The sequence below is a fragment of the Anomaloglossus baeobatrachus genome, chromosome 8 (assembly GCF_048569485.1).
Source record: "Anomaloglossus baeobatrachus isolate aAnoBae1 chromosome 8, aAnoBae1.hap1, whole genome shotgun sequence".
Taxonomy (NCBI): domain Eukaryota; kingdom Metazoa; phylum Chordata; class Amphibia; order Anura; family Aromobatidae; genus Anomaloglossus; species Anomaloglossus baeobatrachus.
In genome coordinates this window covers 57,948,915-57,975,460 of record NC_134360.1, presented here as the reverse complement: position 1 = coordinate 57,975,460, position 26,546 = coordinate 57,948,915, and the positions used below count along the sequence as shown (strand labels likewise).

Sequence of the window (26,546 nt, the reverse complement as noted above, 5' to 3'; positions counted from 1 at the left end):
GGGGGAGACTCCGCAGATGAAGAAGTGCTCACCTCAGGGCTGGCAGACCCCACAGCACCAGGCACAGCAGGCGCAGGACCTGTCCTCTCCCCTTCTGCTCCTTAGCCTTTCTTGCAGCTTTTTTCCCTGGAATAGTGGGAGCAGGTAAGTTGTGCTATGGGATGACAAGGTTGTGAAGACTTCCATACTGAGATTGTCAGCTCTTGGGGGCAGAGTAGTGTAGTGAAGCCGGTTCTGTGGACATGGAGGGAGCTTGGTCTGCAGGTGCAGTGGGTGTCGTATACTGTGGAGCTGTATACAGCTGTATACAGCGCTGGGCGTATAACGTGACCTTTGCTTTACATGTGAGCAGAGCGGTAAAGTGTGAGGAGACTTGGTGGTGGTTTACACTGGTCTATGTGATTATGTCTATAGAGCTGGGAGCACCACTACCCCCATCATATACACGGTGTGTGGTGCTTTCACGTAGAGCAGTAAAAGCTGTACACTTTGTATCACACAGGAGCACGGCTGGCCCTGTAACGTTACATTATATAATGTGTCCTTTACGACGTGTCATTCTCCTCCGCACATCTGTAGGAGTTTGTTTGTCATGTTGCGCTCTTGTTGTGGACGTCACGGGCGGCACCGCGTGAATGATCCGGTGTTCGTGCCGCAACCTGCAGTCGTTCTGTAAATACTCAGCAGGTGTGCTGTACGGAGAACGCCTCCGGATTTATGGAGCACATGCAACATTTACCATTCAAAGGGGGGAAAATAAACTTTTTGATATCAGCGGTCCGTTCTCACTTCCAGATTTGACGCACAGATTGTGTGCCATTTATGAATATGGTTGTCGCAGATGTGCCCCTTTGTGCGGTTTTGGAAAAAATCAGTGTCTAAATGATGGGAAATTCTGTAATGATTGGCAGTTCATCTATACAGCCGAAAAGCTATGTTTAGTTGACTTTTATACTTTTGCAACAAATTCATGTTTTTAGGAAAAACTGCGTCCGAAAAAAACATAAAAGTCAATTCCAAAATGTGGCTTTTATTCCGCACCGTGGGAATTCTTGCTAACAAACGGCGCTCACATACGTGTGGTCAGATCCTCACCATCTCGCATCACGAGCAACTGCTTTACAAAATATTAGGCACGCGAAAAAAAAAGGTTTACAAACGTGCCTATTGTTTGAGCCAAGCACCCGATCTTTTATTAATCACTGGACATTTGCGCTATTGTTATTGGCGGTCCCCGTGCCATGTGATGTGTGCCCCCCCATGCCTGTTGCTTGGGATGTTTACCTGTACGGCTCTGTCTCTGCCGCTCCTGCTCTCGGATTCGTCCCCTCTTGCGTCCTGACCTCTCAGGTGCGGTGACGTGGAGGGGCCACTTCCAGGCGTTCGAGATTTTAATCCGCCGAGCAGGTTTTACAATCTCTGGAATTTTCATAACCGTGGAGCTACGAGCAAAGAAGAAAAAAAAACATTCTTGGAAAATGCTAATCTTGAAATAATGGAGATGTAGGAATTAGCAGCTAATACTGTTCTCCTGATCTCAGCGCCCCCAAGCATGTGCGGTCATGGAGTCACAAAAAAGCTGTGTGACCACCATTTCGTCCTCATAAAGACCCTGTTGTTGTACGTGACGTCGGCCAACAATAGCTCATTATAGCCATTAATTACTAAACATAAAAGTTTCAGAGTTATTATAAAAGCTCCGTGCATCATCCGGAAATCGGCACCGGATCACACGGGGGATTATGTCAGCAATGATGCTGCGTTACAATCATTGTAGCAGTGTATGTAGCAGAGTCGGCAGTGCGCACATTACAGTATAAAAGCCCTTCAATAGGACAGGACGAATGTGCTAGATTATCAGATGCTACAGAAAAGTGCACAGGCCTCTTCTACATAGGGGGAACGCTAAAGGTTTTACAGACACAGAATCCACAGTGACATCACTGAAGCGGAAAAGTGCAGGAGATCCTAAAATCTTATCCGTACGCCGCAGAAAAAAATCAACGTGAATAGTCACCTGCGGCCAGGAAAGAGGTCAGATCAGTTGTTTCTAGATAATTTTGCAGCATATTTCACTCTTCATAATATATAAAGTAATATTTGAAGCAAATCCACAAAATAATCTGCATTTATAAGACTGATGTTTATGCAGATTTGCTGTACAAATTATGGTACAATCAATGTGCCCAAGATTAAGTGGCTCTAGACCTGTAAAAGTGGTCACTCACAATCCTGTTATCAACTATTCCACTAGACCTATAAACATGGCCACTCAGGACCCTGTAATCCTCTCTCGCCCTACACTTGTAAGGGTGACTACTCAGGACCCCATTATCCCCTATGCCTCTAGACTCTAAGGGTGATCACCCAGGAACCAGTTAGCCTCTGTTCCTCTAAATCTGTAAGCATGGCTACTCTGGACCCCGTAATCCTCTATCCGCGTAGGCCTGTAATGATGGCCACTCAGGACCCCGTAATCCTCTATCCCTGTAGATCTGTAAGCATGGCCACTCAGGACCACGCAAAGCTCTATCCCCCTAAACCTGTAAGGGTGGCCACTCAGGACCCTGTAATACTCTATCCACGTAGACCGGTAAGGGTGGCTACTCAGGACCCCGTAATCCTCTATCTCCCTAGACCTGTAAGGGTGGCCACTTACAACCCCGTTATCCTTTAGTCCCCCGTAAAAATGTAAGCTTTGCCACACAGGATCCCGTAATCCTTTATCCCCCTAGACCTATAAGCATGGCCATTCCAGACCCCGTAATCCTCTATTCCCCTAGACCTACAAGGGTGGCCACTCAGGACCCTGTAATCCTCTATCCTCCCTAGACCTGTAAGTGTGGCGACTCAGGACCTTGTTATCTTGTATCCCCCCATGACCTATAAATGTCCCCACTCATGGCCCCATTAGCGTGCTCACTGTCAGCACGCAATCATCCTTAATCTCCAGCGATCACTGGTACTGATAAGTCTTTTCGGTGACGCTCACCCCTCCGCCTGTCATTAATTAGGGCACCCATCCGCTGGCTATGCTCTCTCTGTTCTGCATTAATCTCTCGTTTTCTATTATCGTGTTTTATATTGTGCTAATAAAGAAGGGTTAAAATTATGGCTGGATGGCCGCCAGGCGCCCATCATACTTCACGAGGACATCAAAAGGGGAATCGCTCTTTGAAACTTATATTGAGATTTCTTCAAAAGCCGCAGTTCTCCATCTACCCCCCTCCCTTGTTATCTGGAAGTGGCGGAGTAAATAATGGTCTCGCTCCTCATGTTACTGGATCCCAAATGTAGGAGGGCTATCTCCCCCTCCCCCGCTCGCTTCAGGGGGTCACCTTATCCCTATGATCTCAGCGCTGTTTCCCACCTGTCTAGGCTACCTTCAGGATAGGACAGCTTCCCTGGCCTTTCTTGTGGTATATAATATGCAATGGGTTATTATGAGCCCTTTGGTTATGGCCGGCATCATGTGGTAGTTGGCACCGTTATCATTGTCGTCCTATTAATCCCAAATCCAGACTTCACTGCTCATCTTGTCCATTACACCCTATACCCATCTCTGACGGCCCATGGACATGTGACCAACATTTCGATGCACCTACCCTTTATCGAGGTGTCCCTAAATACAAGAGAGTCTAAATAATATATGTTCAAAAATGAAATGTACATGCTTTGTTGAAAAAACAAAAATAAAGTATATACAGTATAACAGCAAAGGGTTTCACATTTATATACATAATCAAGAGGACATAATTATCTTGTATATTTTTAAGGACATTTATAATGATCTACATATTACATAAATGTAGGGGAGAAATCCCATATGGTAGGGTAGCTGAATGGAAAGGTAATATACACTGAAATAAATCAAAAAAACATACATTAGGACAATGTATTCAACTTGTTATAGTGTCTTTAGATGGTGCTATTTGGAGTAAAGTAACAAAAGTCACCTTTCCATTGAGCTACCCTACCACATGGGACTACTCCCCTGCAGTTACAGTTGAAACCAGAAGTTTCCCTTCACTCTCTATAAAGACACATCTGCAGGTTTTTCTCACTATCTCACATGAAATCAGAATAAACCTTTCCCATTTTAGGTCAATTAGGAACCAAAATTATTTATATTTACCAAATGCAAGAATAATGAGAGAGAATGTTTTAAGACATTTTTATTACTTTTCGCAAAGTGAAAAGTTTACATACACTAAGTACTATGCCTTTAAACAATATGGGACAGCCCATATGATGATGTCATGTCTTTGGAAGCTTCTGATAGGTTTATTGGCAACATCTGAGTTAATTACAAACACAACATGGATGTATTGTAATGCACACCTGAAACACACTGCTTCTTTATGTAGCATCATGGGAAAGTCAAAATAAATCAGCCAAAATCTCAGGAAGAAAATTGTGGACTTGCACAAGTCTGGTTCATCCTTGGGTGCAATTTCCAGATACCTGAAGCTGTCTTGTTCATCTGTATAAACAATTATACGCAAGTACAAACAAGAGGGGAATGTCCAACCATCATACCACTCACGAAGAAGACGGGTTCTGTGTGCCAGAGATGAACGTGCTTTGGTCAGACATGTGCATATCAACCCAAGAATAAAAGCAAAAGACCTTGTGAAGATGCTGGTGGAAGCTGGTAAGATTGTGTCATTATCCACAGTGAAATGAGTACTGTATCGACATGGGCTGAAAGACCACTCTGCCAGGAAGAAGCCATTACTCCAAAAGAAACATAAAAAAGCCAGATTAATGTTTGCAAATGCACACAGGAACAAAGACTTTAAATTTTGGTGACATGTCCTTTGGTCTGATGAAACTAAAATTGAACTGTTTGGCCATAATGACCATCGTTACATTTGGAGGCAAAAGGGAGAAGCTTTGAAGCCTAAGAACACCATCCCAACTATGAAACACGGGAGGCAGCATCATGGTGTGGGGTTGCTTTACTGCAGGAGTGACTGGTGCACTTCACAAAATAGATGGCATCATGAGGAAAGAAGATTATGTAGCAACACTGAAGCAACATCTCAAGACATCAGACAGGAACTTAAACATTAGGCGGAAATGGTTCTTCCAAATGGACAATGACTCGAAGCATACTGCCAAACTGGTTACAAAGTGGCTTAATGATAATGAAATCAATGTTTTGGAGTGGCCATCACAAAGCCCTGATCTCAATCATATTGAAAATTTATGGGCAAAGCTGAAAAGGCCGGTGCGAGCAGTGACCTACAAACATGGCTCAGTTACACCAGTTCTGTCAGGAGGAATGGGCACAAATTCCTACCAACTATTGTGAGAAGCTTGTGGAAGGATATCCAAAATGTTTGACCCAAGTCACACAGTATAAGGGCAATGGCATCAAATACTAATGAAATGTATGTAAACGTTTGACTTTGCAGAAAGTAATAAAAATGCCTTAAAACCTTTTCTCTCTCATTTTTCTGTGTCATTTGGCAAATATAAATAATTTTGGTCCTAATTGACCTAAAACGGGAAAGGTTTATCCTGATTTCATGTCAGATAGTGAGAAAAACCTGCAGATGTGTCTTTAGAGAGCGGAAGGGAAAAACCTGCAGATGTGTCGTTTTAATGGATGGAAACTTCTGGCTTCAACTGTATATAACATCCAGCTTATTATAAATGTGCTTATAAATACAGTATACAAGATAATTATATCCTCTGGATTATGTATGTAAATGTGAAAACCTTTGCTGTTATACTGTATATACTTCATTTTTGTTTTTTAAACAAACCATGTACAATTCATTTTTAAACATATGTTATTTAGACTTTCTGCTTGTATTTAGGGACATCTTGATAAAGGCTGAGTACAATCGCAACGTCGGTGATTGTCTGTCCTGCATGAGTTGCTAGTAAAGAAATAAAAAGAAAACACAAAATATTTTCTTTTTTTCCATCTGGTGTACTGACGTAACTCAGCTAACTATGATATTTATCCAACTATAGTCATCCTACATGTGGTCATATTGCATCCAAAGCTGATCTTCTGTGTTACTTTGTTTATTGCTTCGGGAACTTTGTACCAAAGTCATTAAAATAGTGCGCAACATTTGACTAATTTGCAGCAAATCAACAAGGTTTTTTTCTCCTTGGAACCTTAGAATAAAATGCTGCTAAAACTTTAAATTCATTTTAATATCCTGCAAATTAAACTTCAACATTGTAAAAAAACAAAAAAAAACAAATAGATTTAGAGAACCACTGTGCAAAAATGTGCAATATTTCAGGGAGTTTTTAATGATAAATTAGCCAAAACATTTGGATAATAATCACCATGTCGAGGAAGCAGGAAAAAAAAAGACACTTTTAAAATTGGGTTAAAAAATTGCATTAATAAAGAGGTAATAGGGATGATGATTCCGTGATCAAAATGTCTGAGAAATTAACTTGGATGCAAACTGCTTGTGCTTCTGGTAGTTTTAGCTGTGCTACTTGCTTGTTTCAGTTATTTAGTAATGCAGCTTCCATGTTATGTAGCGTGTGTATACATGATGATATCTCGAGTGTGTATACATGAGGATATGTCGTATAGACTAGGGGTGACGGGAACGATATAACATATCACTGTTGGTGGAATCATTGGACTCCTGGTTAGTAATCACTGTATATATGGGCGTTGCACATCTGTGTATGTTGGGATGTCCTTGTCATCCAGTCCTGGAAATAAGCAGGTGATCCCCCCGATAAGACTATGAGAACACGAACGCCTCCTGCGGGGGAATCCTGACTGGAGAGCGTCCAAGGATGTATTGTGTTGAGGAGTATGCTGGCTCGGGGCCACGCAGTAGATCCGAGCGGCTCGTGCTGGAGACAGTGTGGTCTAATACTGGGGGAGGCGTATGTCTGATCACAGGCCTTACATGAAATCATAAAGTGTTTTTCTACTATACCGATTTATGATTGGCATCTTGCTTCTTGCAGATTGGAGGGTCACCTGTGCCTTTAAGATGAAAGTTTTCCGCAGTCACTTGCTGATCAGTGTTTTACTGTGTTGGGGAGTCAAAGGGAACAGTACGATTACCCCTCGTCTGAAGCTGTCCTATCACGGTGAGTACGGTGACCGCTGTAAATAACAGAATCCATGCATCGTTCCTTTCAGTAACTTGTTATCCCTGGGAAAGCTGGGTGACAGTGATAGGACCAATGCTGCCCGCAGCGGGCGTCACTCAGCCCTGCCAATGTTCAGCAGTGTGACAGACGAGGACCACATCAGGACTTACGTTTCCTTCTAGTTTTCCTCTTTTACGACCCTTCTTGGCTGATCACGTAGGTCTGTTTGCTCTTCAGGCGAGTCGCGGCATTGGGGGGAGGCGGCCATCATTCATCGCATTGAGAGCGTTGATGCTGTAATAGGGGGGATATAAAGCGACATCATGAATGACACTCGGCTCCGCAGCCCGCACACACTTAACCTCTGACCTTTTAAATTACTCTTATTGGGAGGAGAAAAAAAAAACCACTTGACTGTTATGTTGGCACTGACTCTGGGGACAAGCGGGGACCAACATACACAATGCAAGAAAACCATTCTCAATATGTCAGATGCAATAATGACAGGTACAGCCATGCTTCTTACTTCATTAAATGTACATGGAAGATCTCCCGGTGTATACATTACATGGAGGCGGTGATGACACCGGTGTGGAAAATATACTCACCTGTCTCTTGTAGACTGTGAGCCCTCGCGGGCAGGGACCTCTATCCTCCTGTACCAGTCTGTGCCTTGTATTGTTTATGATTATTGTACTTGTCCCTATTACGTATACCTCTTTCACATGTAAAGTGCCATGAAATTAAAGGGCTATAATAATAATAAATAATACTAATACTACAATACAGGAGACTGCTGCGCTACTTCTTTCCTTATTTTGTGTTATTCTGCTGTGTATGAGCCAGGACGGAGGAGGATGGACACGCTCTTGGCCTCCACCTGACAATGCAGCCCTATGGAAATGTTGTGTTCATCAGGATCTTTCCAGACATACAACACATCCAGAGCTGCAGTCGCTATTCTGCTGTTACATCATGTCTTATACTTCAGTCACCTCTAGAGCTGCAGTCACTATTCTACTGTTATAACATGTCTTATTCTCCAGTCACCTCCAGAGCTGTACTCGTTATTCTACTGTTTTATATTGTGTTTTATCCTTCAGTCACATTCCTAGCTGCAGTCTTTATTCTGTTGTTACATGTCCTATCCTCCAGAGCTGTACTCACTATTCTCCTGTTACCTCATGTCTTATTCTCCAGTCACCTCCAGAGCTGCAGTCACTATTCTGCTGTTACATCAGGTCTTCTCCTCTAGAGCTGTACTCACTATTCTCCTGTTACCTCATGTCTTATTCTCCAGTCACCTCCAGAGCTGCAGTCACTATCCTGCTGTTACATTATGTCTGATACTCCAGTCACATCCCGGACTGCAGCACTGTTTTAGCAAATACAACATCGACATAAATCAGTAATGGTGACGACTACCGATGGTGCCTCATCTCACACAATGTAACACAGAAGTGCAGCTCTGGAGGTGACTGGAGTATATTAATATGATGAATTCCCTCAGAACAATAGTCATGATGTCCCAGTACACAGATTTCATGAAACTTGTGATTTTTCTGTCTGTGTCCCCCAGATCTGTCTCTCCACGGGCTGCGCACCTACACAATTAATCGCTCTTGCTGCTTCGATGCCCTGTTACTGGATGAGGAGCGCAGCCGCCTGTTCGTGGGCGGTAAGAATTACCTGCTGTCGCTGAGTCTGGATAACATCACACACAACGACTTGGTGGTAAGATCCACTTGCCTCATTATTACTAGTGATCCTTTCACGTGTAGTTGCCCCCACATAGGAATAGATCCCGGATCCGCCGCTGTGTCATGTATTACTCTATGAATTGGAAGACAGCGTGGTATGACCAAAGCAGCCTGTATATTCCCTCCTCCATAGTACTGTCTGTCAGTCGTACAAGTGCTATACCGATTGTCAATAATAAAACCCTCCAATGCTTGGTAAACATCCTAATAATGTAACAATGTGACTGTCACGTGGTCTCTTCTCCCCTGCAGATTCCGTGGCACGCGCCCGTGGAGTGGAGGGAAGAGTGCAATTGGGCAGGAAAGGACATTAATGTGAGTCAGCAAACGCCGGCGCCCTCTCCTGGCAGGATATATTCTATGGGTTACCAGATTTGGCATAGTTTCTAAGGCTGCTTCCACACATCAGTTTTTTGGCATCAGGCACAATCCGGCGAAAAAACTGATGCGACGGATCTGGCGAAAAAACAGATCAGTTGCATCAGTTTCTTCCATCAGTTCCTTCAGTTTTTTTGACAGATCCAGTGTGATTCTGAGCATGCGCAGTTCAAAAAACGGATCCGGCGGCCGGATCCGTTTTTTGCCGCCATTACACCGGATCTGGCGTCCATAGGCTTCCATTATAAAACACGCCGTACGGCGCCGGATCCGGCATGATCCATTTTTTTTGCCGGACACAAAAACGTTCACTTCAACGTTTAATCCGGCCGCCGGACAAGTAAATTTTGCCTGCAAAAAATGGAATCACACAATCCGGCGCTAATGAAAGTCTATGGGGGAAAAACGGATCCGGCGGCAACAGACGCCGGATCCGTTTTTTCATGTTTTTGCCGGATTGTGCCTGATGGCAAAAAACTGATGTGTGAAAGCAGCCCTACTCAGCACTGTACATCAGTGTTCCCACCCGGCGGCTCTCCAGCAGCTTCAGGACTACAACTCCCATCATGCCCAGAGAGCCTTTCATCATACTAGGGCTCGTCCAGTCACTTCACACACCCCAGATATCAGTTATGGCATCGCCACCGGCGGAGGTGAATCAGTAGTCGAGCATCTGAATCATTTGATAATATAAACGTTTTGCAACTTCCTCAAACTTTTGGGAGGGGGCTCCCCATTTATCAAAAATAGGAACAATTGATTGATTAGATCCAAAAGCTACAAACCCATCCTGATCATGAGTTTTCTGGTAACGACCTGGCAGCAAGCAGAGATCTTGACACTTGTGAGAATACAAACACAATGTCTCAGATCTTGTCATTGCATAAACCAGGACTAACCCCTTTGCTCCACTTCTGCCGGTGACGCCGCTGTGACTCTGCGGTTTGGTGCGGTGACGTTTATCGCATCCTGCGCGGCCTGAACGAGCAGCTCACACCCCGTCTTCCCAGCATGCTCCGCAGCCTGCTCCCAGACGGTTTACTTTTTGAGCCACTAATGGGTTTAGTGGGGTTAAAGTGCGATTAAATACAGGTGGAGAAGATGGAAGAAGGGATGCAAGTCCCATTTAGGACACGCTGAATATTATATCAGAGGTGACACTGGATGAAGGAGAGTCGGAAATTGTTCCTACCGCTTCCCCATACCTGGCAGTGCTCACTAAAATGTGCAGGACATAGCAGTGCTGCGGTCAGGTGTCCTCCTCCCTAATATTTAGTATGGGGTAGAGCGAAGCCCCCAGCATCCTGTATTCCCTGCACAGACTCACATTGCTAATCTGCAGAATTGAACGTTCAGGGTCAAGTATGGGGGGTGTTTGTGATTTAGTGCATTCCAGCTTGAAGGTGCGACTCCCCCTCCTCTTCTTAATCAGTGGGGTCCTTTCCATCTGTGAGTTATGCCAGTTATCTGCGTGTAAGACGTGGGGGAGGGATATATGGCACCAGCTGGGTCTCTGGGCTTGTAAATTGTCATTTTGTACATGTTGTGACATTGCAGCCTCATTACATTTCTTCTCTTGCAGCTGGAATGTATGAACTATGTAAAAGTCCTGCAGCTATATAACCGCACTCACCTGTTCACCTGTGGGACGGGCGCGTTTCACCCAGTCTGTGGCTTCCTTCACGTGGGACAGAGAGCCGATGTAAGTGGCCAAACTTGCGACTGCGCCTATAAAGGAAATTCAGAAATGTAACTCTATAACAGGAGTACTCAACCTGTAGATTGGGAGCCACAAGTGGCTCGTGGGCCTGTGATTTGTGGCTCACAGCTCTCTGCCAGCTTAGTGCATTTGTACCAGATCTAAACCGCTATGAAGAGCAGGTCTTCAGATGGTGACTTTTGTGTCTAGCCTTGGATGGCGGTATTGTAGGAATTCCTGGATCTTGGTATACTGCTTCGGTGGGATTGCTATGGAAAAGCTTGGGCTGTCAGTCATTATACCATTAGTGGTGGGTCTGGGAGTCCCTACTGTTAGGAGGGGGGCTGGATGTGGCCCGCAACCCACTCTCAGAGCTGAATGTGGCTCAAAAGGTTGGGGACCTTTGCTCTATAACATTGTGAGCTGCAGTGATTTGTAGCATTAACACCACAAAGAAATGAAACAAAGGACAACTACAAAGAAATGTCGCCATTCTGCCTAGCTACGGGGATGTAGGAACGTGCAATGATAACGTGTGTCATGTTCTCTGCAGGACACTGTGTTTAAGCTGGACACCAAGAGGCTGGAGGACGGGAAGGGACGCTGCCCATATGACCCCAAACACGCAGCAGCCACTATACTTGCTGGTGAGAACAAATGATCAAATATATAACTGTACCGATCATCTATAGATCATATATACACACACGCGTAGTACAGTACCATGGTGTGTACATTTATACAGTGTCTTGAAAAATTATTCTTACCCAGTGAGCTTTTCCACGTTTTTTTCCCATTGCACCCACAAATATAAATGTATTTTAATAGGATTTTGTGATATATCAACACTAAGGAGCAAGTATTTGTGAAGTGTAAAGAAAATGATACACGGTTTTTTAAAGATTTTAAAAACATAAATCAGAAAAATTGTGACGTGCATTAGTATTCAGTCCCCCTGAGTCAATACTTTGTAGGACCACCTTTCGGTGCAATTCCTGCTGCAGGTCTTTTGGGGTAAGTCTCTACCAGCTTTCCACATCTAGAGGTAACATTTTTGCCCCTTCTTCTTTGCTCTCGCTCAGTGAGATTAGATGGAGACGTCTGTGATCAGAAACTTTCAAGTCTTCTCACAGATTCTCTATGGGATTTCGGTCTGGACTGTGACATTCACACACATGAATATGCTCTGATCTAAACCATCCATTGTAGCTCTGGTGGGATGTTTAGGGTAGTTTTTCTGTTGGAAGGTGACCATACACTTCAGTCTCAAGTCTTTTGCAGCCTCTAACAGGTTTTCTGTCCATCACCTCTAACCAGCTTCTCTGCCTCTGCTGAAGAAAAGTCTCCCCACAGCATGAACTGCCACCACCATGTATGATGGTGGGGATGGTGTTTTCAGGATGATATGCAGGATTAGTTTTCTATGACAGCAAACGGCCCAAAACGTTCTACTTTGCTCTCATCTAACCAGAGCACCTTTTTCCACATTCTCGCTGTGTCCCCTATATGGCTTTTTGCAAACTGCAAATAGGACTACTTATGACTTGCTTTAAAAAATTGGCTTTTTTTCTTGCCTTTCTGCTATAAAGGACAGATTTGGGAGTATACTAATAATAGTTGTCCTGTAGACAGATTTTCCCATCTGAGCTGTGGATCTCAGCAGCTCCTCCAGAGTGACCATGGTTCTCTTGGCTGCTTCTCTAATTAGTGCTCTTCTTGATGTCATTGTAGGTGGATGGCAATGTCATGGGAGGTTTGCAGTTGTGTCATACTCCTTCCAATTTTTGGATGATGGATTAAACAGTGCTCTGTGATATGTTCAGAGTTGGACTATTTTTTTTTTATAACCTAACCCTGCTTTACTCTTCTCCACAACTTTACCCCTGACCTGTCTGGTGTGTTCCTTGGTTTTTATGATGCGGTTTGCTCTCCAATGTTCTCAAACAAACCTCACAGAACATCTGTAGTTATACTGAGAATAAATCATACAAGTAGACTCAATTTACTAATTAGGTGATGTCAGGAGGAAGTTGGTCACTCAGCATTTTATTTAGGGTACCGTCACACTTTAGCGATGCAGCAGCGATTCCACCAGCGATCTGACCTGGTCAGGATCGCTGCTGCATCGCTACATGGTCGCTGGTGAGCTGTCAAACAGGCAGATCTCACCAGCGACCAGTGACCAGCCCCCAGCCAGCAGCGACGTGCAAGTGACGCTGCGCTTGCACGGAGCCGGCGTCTGGAAGCTGCGGACACTGGTAACTAAGGTAAACATCGGGTATGGTTACCCGATGTTTACCTTAGTTACCAGCGCACACCGCTTAGCTTAGCGTGTGCACAGAGCAGGAGCCGGCACTGGCAGCGTGAGAGCTGTGGAAGCTGGTAACGAAGGTAAATATCGGGTAACCACCTTGGTTACCCGATGTTTACCTTGGTTACAGCTTACCGCAGGCTGTCAGATGCCGGCTCCTGCTCCCTGCACATGCAGGATTGTTGCTCTCTCGCTCTCACACACAGCAATGTGTGCTTATCAGCGGGAGAGCAACAATAAAAAAACGAACCAGGGCTGTGTGTAACGAGCAGCGATCTCACAGCAGGGGCCAGATCACTGCTCAGTGTCACACACAGCGAGATCGCTAATGAGGTCACAAAAACCGTGACTCAGCAGCGATCTCAGTAGCGATCTCGCTGTGTGTGAAGTACCCCTTAGGGGCATCAGACTACAGGGGGGCTGAATATGCATTTTCAAATTGATATAGTTAAAATATTTGAAAACCATGTATCATTTCTTTTACACTTCACAAATACTTGTACTTAAGGGGGCTTTACACGCTGAGACATCGCTAACGATATATTGTCGGGGTCACGGTGTTTGTGACACACATCCGGCGTTATTAGCGACATCGCAGCGTGTGACAGCTAGGAGTGACGATCAACGATCGCAAAAACGGCAAAAATCGTTGATCATTGACACGCTGCTCCTTATAATATCGTTGGTGGTGCATGCCGCTGGTTGTTCGTCGTTCCTGTGGCACCACACATCGCTGTGTGTGACACCGCAGGAACGACGAACATCATCCTAACTGCATCCACCGGAAAAGAAGGAAGGAAGGAGGTGGGCGGCATGTTCCGGCCGCTCATCTCCGCCCCTCCTCTTCTATTGGACGGCCGTTTTGTGACGCCGCTGTGACGAAAAACGCACCTCCCCCTTGAAGGAGGGATTGTTCGGCAGCAACAGCGACGTCGCTGACCAGCTATGTGCGTGTGACGCTGCTGCAGCGATATTGTTCGCTACGGCAGCGATCACCACATGTCGCACGTACGACGGGGGCGGGTGCTATCGCTCGCAACATTGCTAGCAATCGCTAGCGATGTCGTAGCATGTAAAGCCCCCTTTAGTGTTGGCATATCACTTACAATCCCAATAAAATACATTTAACTTTGTGGGTGTCATGTGAAAAAGTTCAGTGGGTATGAATCATTTTTCTAGGCACTGCATATATACTCTGCAGTGTATTACCTATATACATGTAGTACAGTAATACAATGTATATTACATATACCGATGAGAATGTTAATCTTTTCTGGATTCCTGAGTTTCACAGCTGATTTAACCATTTCTCTCCTGCTTTTGGTCCCCCATAGGAGATGAGCTGTATTCTGGGGTTGCCACTGATCTAATGGGGCGAGATTTCACCATATTCAGAAGCCTGGGCCGCAGACCCCCTCTGCGCACCGAGCAGCACGACTCCCGCTGGCTGAATGGTGAGCTCTAATCTCCTGTGTTTACAGATAATATCTGCAGGGAATATGCAGCACGCTCCTGGGAGAGTAACGTGGCCCCAGGTTGCATATAGGGGCGGTGGTATACTGGAATGTGGCTGACGCAGTACTGGAGAGCGCCCTCACTATGGAGTGGGTGCCGGAGAGGCTCTTAACTGACTGAGTGCTATATGGGGGAGGGGATGTTACTGTCTAGAAGTGATCAGGTGAATACTACATGCCATAATATACATTACGGTTCTGTAAGACAATCTGTGTAATATTGTTATTCTAGAACCAAAGTTTGTAAAAGTGTTCTGGATTCCGGAGAGTGAAAACCCTGACGATGATAAAATCTACTTCTTCTTTCGGGAGACGCCAGTTGAGGGCCTGGGAGGGGTCAAACAGTCCTACGCCCGGATAGGGCAGATCTGCCGGGTAATTACTTTATATCTAATCTATTACTACTATGTAACCTCGCGGCTTGTCACCCTGCTCCGTCTAGCTCTTATGTAGCCGCCGACATTTATGGAGTCCATTGTGTCTTACAGAACGACATGGGCGGCCAGCGGACCCTTGTGAACAAATGGACCACGTTCCTAAAGGCACGCCTTGTTTGCAGTGTGCCTGGGAAAGAGGCAGGGGGCGACACTTACTTTGATGAGCTCAGTGAGTTGGTTGCTTGGGTTTGTTGGCAGTAACTAAGTAATACAATGTTGCGAGGATGCGGGTGATGGGTTTTATGACGCCGCGGTTAAACATTACTTACATGCTCACGTTATTTATGGAGCACATATAATAACCACAGCAGCGATTGCAGTGCATCGCCAACAATAGATTACAAGACGGCTCACCTGACAATGCTGTGATGATGGGACTTGTAGTTTAGCGATAGCCATGAAGGAATATGAAGAAATCATGGAAGAATTTTCTGCAGTAGTTTCAGCTGATGAGAAACTGCAATCACAGATATTAAATACATTTTTAATGTGAAGTCAACACGAGAAAAGGCCAAAAATGCAGCCGGTGCTAAACATTGATTGCCTGTAGTACAATTATTATTCACCATGCCATTAATATTAAAGTGATAGAACTGACTGAGGTTTGTGCTTATCTCCTACAGAGGACGTATTCTTGCTGCAAACGCGGGACAGGAGGAACCCACTGATATATGCCCTATTCTCCACCTCCAGGTAAGGGGCCAGCAAAACCTGGGAAGTAATCCAAGATAAACTACTACTACTCCAGAGCTGCACTCCCTTTTTTTGCTGGTGCAGTCACTGTGTACATACATCACATTTCTTATCCTATATTCTACTCCAGTGCTGAACTCGCTATTCTGATGGTGGAATCACTGTGTACATATATTACTTATCCTGTACTGATCCTGAGTTCTATCCTGTTTTATACTCCAGAGCTGCACTCACTATTCTGCTGGTGCAGTCATTCTGTACATAAATTACATTACTTATCCTGTACTGATCCTGAGCTACCTCCTGTCTTATACTCCAGAGCTGCACTCACTATTCTGCTGGTGCAGTCACTGTGTACATACATTACATTACGTATGCTGTACTGATCCTGAGTTATATTCTGTATTATATCCAGAGCTGCACTCACTATTTTGCAGGTGCAGTCACTGTGTACATACATTACATTACTTATGCTGTACTGATCCTGAATTACATCCTGTATTATACTCTAGAGCTGAACTCACTATTCTGCTGGTGCAGTCCATGTGTACATACATTACTTATCCTGTACTGATCCTGAGTTATATCCTGTATTATACTTCAGAGCTGCACTCTCTTTTTTGCTGGTACAGTCACTGTGTACATACATCGCATTTCTTATCCGATATTATTCTCCAGTGCTGAACTCGCTATTCTGATGGTGGAATCACTGTGTACATACATTACTTATCCTGTATTATACTCCAGAGCTGCAATCACTTTTCTGCTGGGACAGTCACTGTTTACATACATCATATTTCTTATCTTGTATTATACTCCAGAGTTGAACTCCCTATTCTGCTTGTGGAATCACTGTGTGCATACAATACTTATCCCGTACGAGTTATATATGCTGTATTATACTCCAGAGCTGTGTGGCGCCCCTGACCTGGTCAGGCACCACTGAGTACTGCACCCATGCTGGGGACAGTACAACACAGGTAATCCAGAAGGCTGACCGGGGTGTGGAACACAGGCGCATAGTGATCAGGTCTCACACATGTACCCATGAGAGGACCCCTGGGGATCCCAGGAGGGGGCAAAGCCTATACCTCCACTGGAATAGTGGCAGGGGGTCAAAAGCCTCCATCTCCTCTCAAGGGGTGTGGTGGAGAATCTGGTTGCTAGGTGGCGTAGGCAAGAACAGGAGAGGAGGGGCAGTGAGTCAGTTAGAAGAGAACTCCAGAGGGCTCAGTGAGGAGCAGACCTGTGGGGTTGATGCTGTCTAACAGCGCCCGCGCAGTGGCTACTGACGGGGGAGAACGGTCAACTAGGAGTGCTGCCTGAAAGCCAGCTTCAGCTAGAGAGAAAGCACGGAGTGGGAAGTAAGGAGACTGCTAGAGAGCACCAGGCCCAACCGGGCGGCAGATCCCGAAGCGAAGATAGATCCAGCTTTCTTCTGCTAAACCTGCCGGTGTGGGGCTCTCAAAGCCCACACCACAACACCACAAAAGCCGCAGCCACGTAACCGCAGTGAGGGCCCATAGGTCACAGGAGGCAAGAAGCTGGAGTGGCCTGGTCCGGGGAACAAGCAAACGGCAAACAAAAGGGGGAGAGAGGCTGCAGCATCTTCCCTGGGCGACCCCCATAGGGACTAAAAGTCGGGGTCACCCCAAACCACCAAGGGCTAAGGAAGGCGAGTCAGTAGTCACCCTCATAAAGTCAGCCTGAAGGATACCTGGTTCCCATCTGGTTCATCTCAGCTACGCCCGGGCTACTCACCCTGCCATCAAATGTGAGTAAAGCCCTTGAAAGACAATTCTGTCTGTGTGGAGTTATTCTGCGCCTTGTGGTACTACAAACCTACACCGGGCCCTGGGGCTTGCCTCACTCTCAGGAGGCTATTCCAACTAACTGCACACACCATCAGCCCCAGGCGTCCCCTAACCTGCAGTGGCGGTCCCCACTGACCGCAATACTGAGAGTGGCGTCACGATCAAAACCGAAGATTTCCTACCTGTGACCAGCACCAGCTACGTGGAGTCCCTGAAGGTATGCACCGATACAGCACCGGCGGGGCTTCACATCTGGCGTCACGAACAGGATAAGGACTAGACCTGTTCAGACAGGTGACCATGTGCCTGGGCGGTCCGCTTGAAAAATTGGAAGCGCCGCCATATTGCCACCATGAAAAGCGCGCTGAAAAACAACAGCAGCCCGCGCTGGAAGAAGTTACCGCCCACGAAGAGGTGTGGCTACCCAGAGATCCCCTGCAGAGTTCTGAGCTTGCCAGCGAAGAGAGCGGAAGCGTCCGGAGACGGCGGAGCAGAAGGGAAGCCAGCAGCTTGCTAATGAAGATGGCGTCTGAGAGCAGAGATCCAGAGCCAGGCTCCGCTGCCTGGTGGTGTCGGGAGCTTGCCGAGTTCTGCGATCAACTGGAAGCCAGGGTCGGAAGGCTGATCAGAGAGGGACGCGAGGAGTTCCTATGGATGACCGCGGCGGTTCGGGCCTACGAGGAGAGAGCCGCGCACCGAGTGCCAGATCGGGCGGTGACAACTCAGACCCCGATGCTGCCAACGATGGGTGAGTCGAGTGATGCCCCGGCTAGCGCAAGTGCCCCGACCCCTACTGCCACGCCCGCGGTCCCTGAAGAGGCGCCCGGCGCGGCGACGCTGAGCCAAGCCGCAGCCACGCCAGGTGCGGCCCGCCAAGCCCAGGCCGCCGCAGCGATGCCCTGCTCGGCCCGCCAAGACCCGGCCGCCGCAGCGATGCCCTGCTTGGCCCGCCAAGACCCGGCCGCCGCAGCGATGCCCTGCTCGGCCCGCCAAGCCCAGGCCGCCGCAGCGATGCCCTGCTCGGCCCGCCAAGCCCAGGCCGCCGCAGCGATGCCCTGCTCGGCCCGCCAAGCCCCGGCCGCCGCAGCGATGCCCTGCTCGGCCCACCAAGACCCGGTCCCTGCAGCGATGCCCAGCCCAGCCTGCACAGACCCCATCGCAGCTGCGACGCCGATCCAGGCCGCCGCCATACAGGGCGCGGCCCGCCAAGACCAGGCCGCCGCCATACAGGGCGCGGCCCGCCAAGACCAGGCCGCCGCCATACAGGGCGCGGCCCGCCAAGACCAGGCCGCCGCCATACAGGGCGCGGCCCGCCAAGACCAGGCCGCCGCCATGCCAGGCGCGGCCCGCCAAGACCAGGCCGCCGCCATGCCAGGCGCGGCCCGCCAAGACAAGGCTGACGTACCATTTACCCCGGCCCGCAAGGCCAGAGCAGACAAGGCTCCCCAGGTTCAGGAAGTCCCTGCTAGGCCATCCCTGGTAGGTGAGGACTCCGCATACTGGCAGCTAAAAGCCGACCTGGAAGCTAAGTTCCCACGGGAGATGGTGGAGCGGTACCTGCTCCCTCCGCACACCCCAAAGAGTGTCCCGACAGCTCCTGCAGCAACCACGGCAAGGAGTTCCCCACCTGGGCCGGCAGAAAGAAGTCCATCCCCAGCACTGCTACCCAAGGAGTGCCAGGAAGAACTAAGGGGGGGAGGAGGCCAGGAGGTTGAGGGGCTGACTCCAGAGCCATACCCAGAGCCAGAGATGTTGCCCTATTCTCGCTGGGATGAGGAAGACCTGACACCATCTGCAGAAGAAGAACTGCCCAAAAGCCTTACCTGGGAGTTTGTGAGCTGCACCCTACAGAATCCAGCCCGTAAGACACACCGCAACAGAACGCAACTATCCCCTGCACCGTCATCCCCAGAGCAGAGAGAAGTCACCGTCAGAGACCTGCAAGAAAAACGAGCCCTGAGAAGGTCCAAAGCCCAGGCCAGAGGACCCCTTTTCAGAGGAGTAGTGGAGGATTTTAATCTGAGAAGTGGATATGGATTCATTGTAGCCCCTGGTATCAAAGAAGGGATATTTGTCAATCGGAGAGACGTCAGAGCTAATCTGCCCAGAGGACACCCTGGCAGAAATCTAAAGATGGGAGATTCAGTCCAGTTTACTATGCATGAAGGCGAAAGAGGATTGTATGCGCTTGACGTAGCACTATGTACCAGCAAACCTTACAGCCACCCCATGCTACAAGAAAGAAAAGACAAAGAACCTACAGATGAGACGACCACAGACGACGACAAAGAGCAGGAAAGCAGCAGGTGCCACCGCCATACAGGCTCAAGCCCTGGTAAAGAGGAGTAAAGTAAAGTAAAGTAAGAAGTACAGAAGTTAAAGTTTTGAAAAAGTTTGTTTTGCAACGTTCTCAAGTTTAAGCATGTGCCCACAAAAACTATTGTGAGAAAACCATAAACCTTAAGGCTATGAACTGGCTATAGCCACAAACTCTCGCAGTGTAAATAGTTACACCAAAAGGGCACCACCACCACCAGAGTCAGCCTGTTTAGGGGCCTGGCTCGTCTGCAACCAGGAGGAGCCCGTCCGTATATAGGGCCTTGGCTCACCTGCAACCAGAGAGCACGCCTGTTTATGGGGCCTTGGCTCACCACCACAAAGAGGGTACCTGGTCAGCACCAACTGTGGAGGCCGCCTCTACATCCTGCCAGAAGAGGCTGAAGGCGCGGATCCACCAGGCCAGGTATACCCTGAAAACCACCAGCCCATGAAGGCCGCCTCTACATCCTGCCAGAAGTGGCTGAAGCCGCGGCCAACGTGAAAGGGTTTTGGGTGGGTTAACGGACTTGTGGGTGGAGGGTGGTGATGTATGGTACCTGGTGCTTTTAAAAATGTTTTACATGTTTTAATGTTTTATGCATTTTAAAATGTTGTCTTGCAGCCCGAGGACGTGCTGGTGATAACTAAGGGGGAATGTGGCGCCCCTGACCTGGTCAGGCACCACTGAGTACTGCACCCATGCTGGGGACAGTACAACACAGGTAATCCAGAAGGCTGACCGGGGTGTGGAACACAGGCGCATAGTGATCAGGTCTCACACATGTACCCATGAGAGGACCCCTGGGGATCCCAGGAGGGGGCAAAGCCTATACCTCCACTGGAATAGTGGCAGGGGGTCAAAAGCCTCCATCTCCTCTCAAGGGGTGTGGTGGAGAATCTGGTTGCTAGGTGGCGTAGGCAAGAACAGGAGAGGAGGGGCAGTGAGTCAGTTAGAAGAGAACTCCAGAGGGCTCAGTGAGGAGCAGACCTGTGGGGTTGATGCTGTCTAACAGCGCCCGCGCAGTGGCTACTGACGGGGGAGAACGGTCAACTAGGAGTGCTGCCTGAAAGCCAGCTTCAGCTAGAGAGAAAGCACGGAGTGGGAAGTAAGGAGACTGCTAGAGAGCACCAGGCCCAACCGGGCGGCAGATCCCGAAGCGAAGATAGATCCAGCTTTCTTCTGCTAAACCTGCCGGTGTGGGGCTCTCAAAGCCCACACCACAACACCACAAAAGCCGCAGCCACGTAACCGCAGTGAGGGCCCATAGGTCACAGGAGGCAAGAAGCTGGAGTGGCCTGGTCCGGGGAACAAGCAAACGGCAAACAAAAGGGGGAGAGAGGCTGCAGCATCTTCCCTGGGCGACCCCCATAGGGACTAAAAGTCGGGGTCACCCCAAACCACCAAGGGCTAAGGAAGGCGAGTCAGTAGTCACCCTCATAAAGTCAGCCTGAAGGATACCTGGTTCCCATCTGGTTCATCTCAGCTACGCCCGGGCTACTCACCCTGCCATCAAATGTGAGTAAAGCCCTTGAAAGACAATTCTGTCTGTGTGGAGTTATTCTGCGCCTTGTGGTACTACAAACCTACACCGGGCCCTGGGGCTTGCCTCACTCTCAGGAGGCTATTCCAACTAACTGCACACACCATCAGCCCCAGGCGTCCCCTAACCTGCAGTGGCGGTCCCCACTGACCGCAATACTGAGAGTGGCGTCACGATCAAAACCGAAGATTTCCTACCTGTGACCAGCACCAGCTACGTGGAGTCCCTGAAGGTATGCACCGATACAGCACCGGCGGGGCTTCACATCTGCACTCACTATTCTGCTGGTGCAGTCACTGTGTACATATATTACTGGTTCTGAGTTATATCCTTAATTTTTCCCCTCAGTTCTGTATTTCGTGGTTCAGCAATCTGTGTCTACACCATGACTGACGTCCGCAGAGCTTTCCTGGGGCCCTTTGCACACAAAGAAGGACCCAACTACCAGTGGGTGTCATATCAAGGCAGGGTGCCCTATCCTCGCCCAGGAATGGTAAGTCATCCGATGGAGACTGATGGTCTTTGGGATGCAGGTTTTACAGCTCTCACGTTAAAAGGTCTCTTCTTCTAGTGTCCCAGCAAGACATTCGGGAGTTTTGAATCCACGAAGAACTTTCCAGACGACGTGCTTCAGTTCGCCCGGAATCACCCACTCATGTTTAACCCTGTAACTCCTGGCACTAGGAAGCCGATCTTCCTGCACAGTCATGCTGACTTCACCTCTACACAGCTTGCCGTGGACAGAGTGACGGCAGCTGATGGAGATTATGACGTCATGTTCATTGGCACAGGTGAAAGATCAGGGCGCCGTCTCTTAATATCAGTAATGTCTCCTTGCCCCTCTACCTCTGACACTGTCCTTTCTCGCTCTGCTAGATGTGGGCACCGTACTGAAAGTGATTTCTGTGCTTAAACAGAGCGGGGAGGAGCGGGAAGAGCTGGTGCTGGAGGAGCTTCAGGTCTTTAAGGTAAGACACAAGGGTTAGAAGTGCTCACGTACCACCATCACACAAGTTTGGGGTGTCCGACTTACGTTCTTGGTCTGCATATTGGGGGTGCTAGAAGGATAAATGACAATTTGGGGGAGGTGGTAAGGTCTGGTGTTTGGTTATTCCTGACATGGTTGCATCTTCCTCTCTTCGTGCAGAACGCATCCCCCGTAACAAGCATGCAGCTCTCATCTAAGCGGGTAAGAAGGCTCCTTGCCGTGTCTGCAAATCTCTCAGTCAATGTTTGTTACTCCTGACTTAACATAACGTTTACTTTCTCCACAGCAACAACTGTATGTGGGGTCAGCGAGTGGCATCTCCCAGGTGCCCCTGCATCGCTGTGGAATCTATGGGAAGGCTTGTGCGGAGTGTTGCTTGGCCAGAGATCCCTATTGTGCCTGGGATGGCGTCAGCTGTACCCGTTATCTGCCCAACACCAAGAGGTAAAAGACTCTTGCGAAAACTATACCACTTTCCAGATTAGGTTGCCAACCCGAACATACCTGTATAGCAACTATTATTGCCAGGGTAGACGGGCTCCCATAATGACCAAGTGCTCATTATGTCTCACACAGGAGGTCTCGTCGTCAGGACGTCAGGAATGGAGACCCCAATACATTGTGTTCAGGAGGTGAGTTTTGTGCACCCCTCTACATCTGGCCCATACACAGGTCAAGTTGTATTATGTCACCTGGTTTTGGCAATTCAAGGCCACCCCTTGGACAATCATTTACCCTATATCATTAGGTAATCATGGGATGAGGCTGTACACAGGGCGGATGTCTCCACGTGTGACCACACTGGTTTTGTGGGTCATCGCTCAGGCTCTGTCATCCCGGACTTCTGTAGTATTAGTTCTACTGTGTGTGATGACCTTTTGATTGATGACTGCTCTTTTATCACCATTTCTCCATACAGAGCAGCAGAGGCTCAGCATCCAGAAGAAGCGCCTGTACGGAGTAGAGGGGAGCACGGTCTTCCTTGAGTGTCTCCCCAAATCTTTACGAGCTCAAGTCACATGGGTCCACCAAAAAGCACCAGAAACGCCAAGGAAAGAGGTAAAAAAATACAATCCCTTGTATTGCTGTCATGTAGTTAGATAATTGACAAAACCTTCAGTATGATCAGTGGCACTATGTCCTCTCTATCTCCATGGCCAGCACAGCTCTTTTTCGTCCAGTTTCTGGGGTCACTTCCAAAGCTTTAGACCCGATGTCCCCATTAAGCGGTTTGCTCTCTACCGCTCCTAATATAATTTTTCCTTCTTTCCAGGTGCAGTTTGATGAACGAGTCATAAAGACGGACCGTGGCGTCCTCCTGCGCAGTGTAATGAGGCGCGATGCTGGGGTTTATCTGTGCCACTCCTCAGAGCATGGGTTTACACAGCTTCTACTTCAGCTGGATCTCGAGGTCGTTCCACCTTCTCGGGCAGAGGAGTCGCTGGGTTCTCACCGTGGATCACAGATGAGATGGTATCATGACTTTATGCGTCTCGTTCAGCAGCCAGGCTCCAAAGGAGAGCAAATGTGTGAGGAGCTATGGGCACGTAGGAGCCGCACATCCCACCCTCCCGGGCCCCAGGGTGCACCACAGGTACCACCAGCCTTTAAGGGTCCCGGAAGGCCCATGCCCCCACTCAGTATGAAAGCAAAAGCACAAAAATGGAAGCACCTGGAAGAAAAGATAAAAGTGCGGAGTCGCCGAACGCATGAACACCAGAGGGCTGAACGTGGACCCAGAAGTGCCCCAAGTTAGATGGTATATTTCGTGGACCTATGAACCATTAAATTGTACATGGTGCCGGAGCTGGTAGGGGGTAACCTGTGGAGGGGTGGAGTGTGGGTTGTATCACTGTTATGAGGAGTAATGCAACACCATACAGGCTTCATTTCTCCATAACCCTGCATCCTACCAAAGATCATCGCCCCATAACTCTGGGTCAACGTGGAAATACAAAACATGTGATACACAAGCTCAGCCCTTGGGTCACCTTCCAGACCCCCTATTTATGAGCACTCCAATCATCTTAGTACAGCAAGCCGCAATGTCATTGAGTAAGCAGACGAAGGGCTCTGGCCCCGACCTGGACAACATATGTTGAATAAAAAAAAAAATCCATGTGACAGCTAAACATCCGCTTAGATCATTCCAAGGCCGGACCCAAGTTTATTAGGGAAATAAATATTTCTGTAGAGAGAGTCCTAAACCAGCCGTGGTGCATAACCCAATCGATAGAGCGGCAACAACTCGACGGACACAGCAAAGCAAGCCGATGCTTTATATACTAGATACCGTTGACAATCCAATGCCTATACTGGACCAACTGCCTGGGACCGGGGGACAAAATGGAAGCTGGCTAAATATTATTCTCGTTGCGCAACATTTTCACTGCCTCCATATTAAAGACATTTCTAACATTACAGAACTGATTATCTCAGATTGTATCCGATATCTCCATATTTTGGATTACAGCAAATTTCTCCACCGTTCAAAAAATTAAAAAGTATTTGAAGACAACTTTACATATGCCCATTGTGGAGGCGGAGAAGCGACGTGAAGAAAACAATGAGGTGCAAGCACTGGTCTGTTCTCCTGGATACTGACCGGCTGCATCTGTATGAGCAGGTGACCATCCTCGGACTGTTACATGGCTGCGTGCCTGGTCGCCTCTGTTGCCCTATAAAATGATGATGTCTGTCGGCAAGAGTCCAAGCTCCCAGCTCTTGCTCACCTCTGTTACGGTTCGGTCTGGAGACATCACGAGCCTATAACTCTTATTGTAAAATATAGTAATTTATCTTGTACCAATGGCTTCACACGGTGCCCGCTGACTGGCCATATAAACACATACACACTTACTGGTCCATTACATTTCACACAACTCTTGAGCATCCAGTGAGATTACCGAGACCCCCATCCCCTCCCCCCCCCCACAGCCAGCCCCTCCCCCAGTACAGATTATTTTTATTAGTGTAAATATCTTGAAATATAAATTAACCCTTTCTGCTGCTACAGGTCCAAGTGTCCAGCCCAGGCTGGTCATTGGCACGGTTGGAGAACTATTGGATAATATTGTGTGTGAACTGGAGAGAAAAGACGAACTATTAACTTAACACAATAAAAAGCAATTATTTAGAGAAGTGTGGATTATTCTGGGCCGTGCTCACTTCTACGGATAGTGGGAAGTATCTGGTCTAACTTTAGGGGTCTTAAAATGCTGCAATTGAAGCTTCAGGTGTCTAATGCCCACAATTTTACAGTCCTGCTACTAATAATATAATTATTATGTCACTAAAATACATACAGTGGGTTTGGAAAGTATTCAGACCCCTTTAAAGTTTTCACTCTTTCATTGCAGCCATTTGGTAAATTCAAAAAAGTTCATTTTTTTCTCATTAATGTATGCTCTGCACCACATCTTCCCATCTTGACAAAAAAGAAACAGAAATGTAGAAATTTTTGCAAATTTTTTAAAAAAGAAAAACTTAAATTTCACATGGAGGAAGGTTGAACTAGATGGACCTAGGTCTTTTTTCAACCTTGTAACTATGTAACATGGTCATAAGTATTCAGACCCTTTGCTCAGTATTGAGTAGAAGCACCCTTTTGAGCTAGTACAGCCATGAGTCTTCTTGGGAATGATGGATTCTGGATTTGGGGATCCTCGGCCATTCTTCCTTGCAGATCCTCTCCAGTTCCGTCAGGTTGGATGGTGAACGTTGGTGGACGCCATTTTCAGGTCTCTCTAGAGATGATCAATTGGGTTCAGGTCAGGGCTCTGGCTGGGCCGGTCAAGAATGGTCACACGGTGGCTCAGTGGTTAGCACTGCAGGCTTGCAGCGCTGTTGTCCTGGGTTCAAATCCCATCAAGGACACCATCTGCAAGGAGTTTGTATGTTCTCCCCGTGTTTGCGTGGGTTTCCTCTGGGCTCTCCGGTTTCCTCCCACACTATAAAGACATACAAATAGGGACTCTAGATTGTGAGCCCCAATGGGGAC

At 47.7% G+C, this 26,546-nt stretch overlaps 1 protein-coding gene across 1 annotated transcript; it reads left to right on the top strand.

Annotated features, from left to right (window-relative positions):
• Positions 1-26,546, top strand: SEMA3B (semaphorin 3B). The gene is made up of 18 exons (XM_075321677.1): positions 1-144; positions 6,964-7,089; positions 8,672-8,826; positions 9,105-9,167; positions 10,813-10,932; positions 11,483-11,576; positions 14,575-14,694; positions 14,987-15,129; positions 15,243-15,360; positions 15,815-15,884; positions 21,907-22,051; positions 22,130-22,349; positions 22,435-22,526; positions 22,706-22,747; positions 22,833-22,990; positions 23,123-23,178; positions 23,466-23,605; positions 23,820-26,546. The coding sequence occupies exons 2-18, from the start codon at positions 6,990-6,992 to the stop codon at positions 24,300-24,302; spliced, it is 2,319 nt and encodes a 772-aa protein (XP_075177792.1). The 5' UTR covers positions 1-144; positions 6,964-6,989; the 3' UTR covers positions 24,303-26,546.